This window comes from Cryptomeria japonica, chromosome 10 (genome assembly GCF_030272615.1).
Source record: "Cryptomeria japonica chromosome 10, Sugi_1.0, whole genome shotgun sequence".
NCBI classification, from domain to species: domain Eukaryota; kingdom Viridiplantae; phylum Streptophyta; class Pinopsida; order Cupressales; family Cupressaceae; genus Cryptomeria; species Cryptomeria japonica.
This window is the reverse complement of record NC_081414.1, coordinates 241,895,143-241,898,134: the sequence shown is the minus strand read 5'-3', so window position 1 is coordinate 241,898,134 and position 2,992 is coordinate 241,895,143. Positions and strand designations below refer to the sequence as shown.

Here is a 2,992-nt window from a genome sequence, read left to right as displayed (position 1 = left end):
CCATTATCCCAAGCCTGAACGAAAGCAACAAAGAACATAAGGGCATGGCCAGTCATACTTATTAGTAGGTGGCTGAAGTTATTTTGGTTTCAAAACAGATCTTTGGTACAGCGTGATAGCGATGTGTTAGTTAATCGCAATCATTTATTGTAAAATCGACAGTATAAAATGTGCGTGTTAGTCAATCCATACTGCCGTTTTAAAACCAGAATAGACACCAATTAATATATCAGATGGAAGAGCACTCTAAGCTGCGTAAAATGCATTCCGAGCTCTATGGATCAAATCTGCACCTTACACGTTTAAAAGTTCGAGCAGCTTTAACGTACGCCAAAGAAAACTCGTACAATTTTGAAATCTATTGAAGTAATTGACAATTTTCTACGTGGCCTCTGCTGGTCTCTGAAACGAGGACTGGTACAACAATTGGAATTCATTCTTCCACGTTGCCCGATCCTTCTGGTCTGTGCAATGAGAACTGGTATAACAAGTGGAATTCATTCTTCCACGTTGCCCGATCCTGCTGGTCTCTGTAAAGAGGACTTTAATGGGCTTTACAATATGAGGACGCTATAAACATTAACATATACGAGAATGTCTATATAAGTAGACTATATACCCACAGTTTAAGTACAACATACATATCCTCCATTGTGTTGGTATATTGATCTGATATAATGGCAGCCGTTCGAGTGCAATCCATTGCATATGGTGGAGTAGGGGCAATACCCTCTCAGTTCATCAGAGCTGATCATGAGAGGTCTGCTCTCAATGCTCCTCCTGCCAAAATTCCGCTCATAGATATGTCCATGTTACACGCATCACCTGACCTGCGCCAACCAACGGTGGCAGAAATAGGAACTGCAGCTCAAGAATGGGGGATATTTCAAGTGGTGAATCATGGAATTTCAGAAGATTTGATCCGACGTTTGCAGACAGTGGGAAAAGAGTTTTTCGATCTTCCACAGGAAGAAAAGGAAACGTATGCCAACAATGCTGAGGATGGCAATCTGGAAGGCTACGGTACTAAACTGGTACACAATATTGAGGGAAAGATGGGGTGGAATGATTATTATTTCCATATGCTGTGGCCTCCTTCCCGCAGGGATCTCAACACCTGGCCTAAATGCCCTTCCTCTTATAGGTATATCTTTCTCTTTGAATTATGGATTAGTTAGGGTTTTGTTTAAACAGCGCATTCTATGAGTTATTGGTTTAAGGGATTATCTTGAAAGGTCAGTGTGATTTCAGATTAGTCAGTTAAATAAATTATGTTTAAAATATGTTGTTTAAGGTGTATCAATACTTTAAATTTGACAGATGATGAGAATTCAATGCTCAAAAGTAAAGGAAATGATATAGTTGGTGTTGAAGAGAGGTTTGCACAGAGATTTTAGATGTATATATATCTCTTTTTGAAGTATTGATTAGTTATGGTTTTGTCTAGACATTAAATCCTAGGTGTTGATTGGTATATCGGACTTAGTTTAAACTGGTAAATATTATTGAGAAATATATGTTATTTCAGATGAACCAGCTAAATTTAATTGAAAATATGTTTTCTCTGCCCTTCTATTTGATATAGTATGAGAATTCAACGTGCAAGCCTTAAAGAAATGATATAGGTGCTATTGCAAAGAGTATGGTGAAGAATTTGGCAGAGAGATTTTAGGTGTAGTAAATATATCTATTTGATGTATGGATTAGCTAGGATGTTATTTAATCAGTACATTCTAGGTGCTGATTTGTTCAAATGATTCATCTTATATCATATTAATGATTGAATTACATTATGCACTACCTAAACAAATAAAATTAAAAATATGCTTTAAACTGCACAAATACTTAAAAAAGCTTGATAGATGATTAATTCAATGTGCAAGAGAAATGATTTGGTTGGTCTTGCAGAGAAGTTTGTGAAGATTATGGGAGAGGGATTTTGAGCGTGGTAGATAAGTTGCTTTCCGCACTTTCTATCAATCTTGGGGTGCAAGAGTGTTCGTTGAAAGAAGCGATTGGTGGGGAAGACATGGAAATGGAGATGAAGATAAATTACTACCCGCCATGTCCTCAGCCAGAGCTCGCTCTGGGAGTTCTCCCTCACACTGACATGAGTGCTTTAACTCTGCTTGTAGCGAACCAAGCTTCCGGACTACAAGTTTTCAAAGACTCTGACTGGGTCGCTGTTGATCATGTTCCAAACGCCATTGTTGTCCACATTGGAGACACACTACAGGTTTTACCTTCTTTTCTTGAAACTTCTTTTCTCTCTTCTTCTTTTTGTTTGTGAGAGCTAGTATGACTAGGATGGAGTGATGATAAATGGGCAGATATTGAGCAATGGCAAGTACAAGAACGTTTTACACAGGAGCGTGGTGAGCAAAGACAAGGTTAGAATGTCATGGCCAGTGTTTTGCAATCCTCCAGGGAATAAAGTAGTAGCCCCCATGAAAGAACTGCTCGATGATCACAGTCCTGCCTTGTTTACTGCCAAAACATTCACAGATTACAGACGTTGCAAGATAAACAAGGTTAAAAAGTAAAAGCACTTCTTGTCTTCGAATTCAATTGTTAAAAGTCTAATCACTAGTAGCACAATAATGATGGAGTGCTCCCCTTACTCTGGCACTCTTTTAGTGTCAGAATGACGATGACTGCTCATTAGAAAAGCTTTTGTTGACATTTGTTATTATTGTAATAATTTCAATATATTATTTGAAGGGATGACTTTATAAAGATTATATCATTCTTTTTTATTAATGGTGTTCAACTAATTAAATAAAAAATATATAAATAGAGAATCATATCATATTTTTTCATTTATTCATTTGAATTTCTAAGTAAAAATACATTAAATTTAACTACAACAATGGGACATATTAAAATAATTATTTTGATTCTTCAATAATAATATAATAAATTTTATCATAAGAGTAATTCTTATATTAGGAAATCCTTCTATATTTCATGAGAAAGAGAGTCTTATAGATCG

At 36.3% G+C, this 2,992-nt stretch overlaps 1 protein-coding gene across 1 annotated transcript; it reads left to right on the top strand.

Moving 5' to 3' along the window:
• The first annotated feature begins 521 nt into the window (after positions 1-521).
• On the top strand, positions 522-2,756 carry LOC131063863 (flavonol synthase/flavanone 3-hydroxylase). The gene is made up of 3 exons (XM_057997817.1): positions 522-1,144; positions 1,909-2,236; positions 2,331-2,756. Exons 1-3 carry the CDS (start codon positions 678-680, stop codon positions 2,541-2,543), a joined length of 1,008 nt encoding a protein of 335 aa, XP_057853800.1. The 5' UTR covers positions 522-677; the 3' UTR covers positions 2,544-2,756.
• Positions 2,757-2,992: the final 236 nt, after the last annotated feature.

Excerpts from the sequence above, each read along its gene's own strand:
- LOC131063863 (XM_057997817.1), top strand. The coding sequence starts at position 678 with ATGGCAGCCGTTCGAGTGCAATCCATTGCATATGGTGGAGTAGGGGCA. Across the intron at positions 1,145-1,908 it reads AAATGCCCTTCCTCTTATAG|AGAAGTTTGTGAAGATTATG; the intron begins GTATATCTTTCT and ends TTGGTCTTGCAG. Across the intron at positions 2,237-2,330 it reads ACATTGGAGACACACTACAG|ATATTGAGCAATGGCAAGTA; the intron begins GTTTTACCTTCT and ends ATAAATGGGCAG.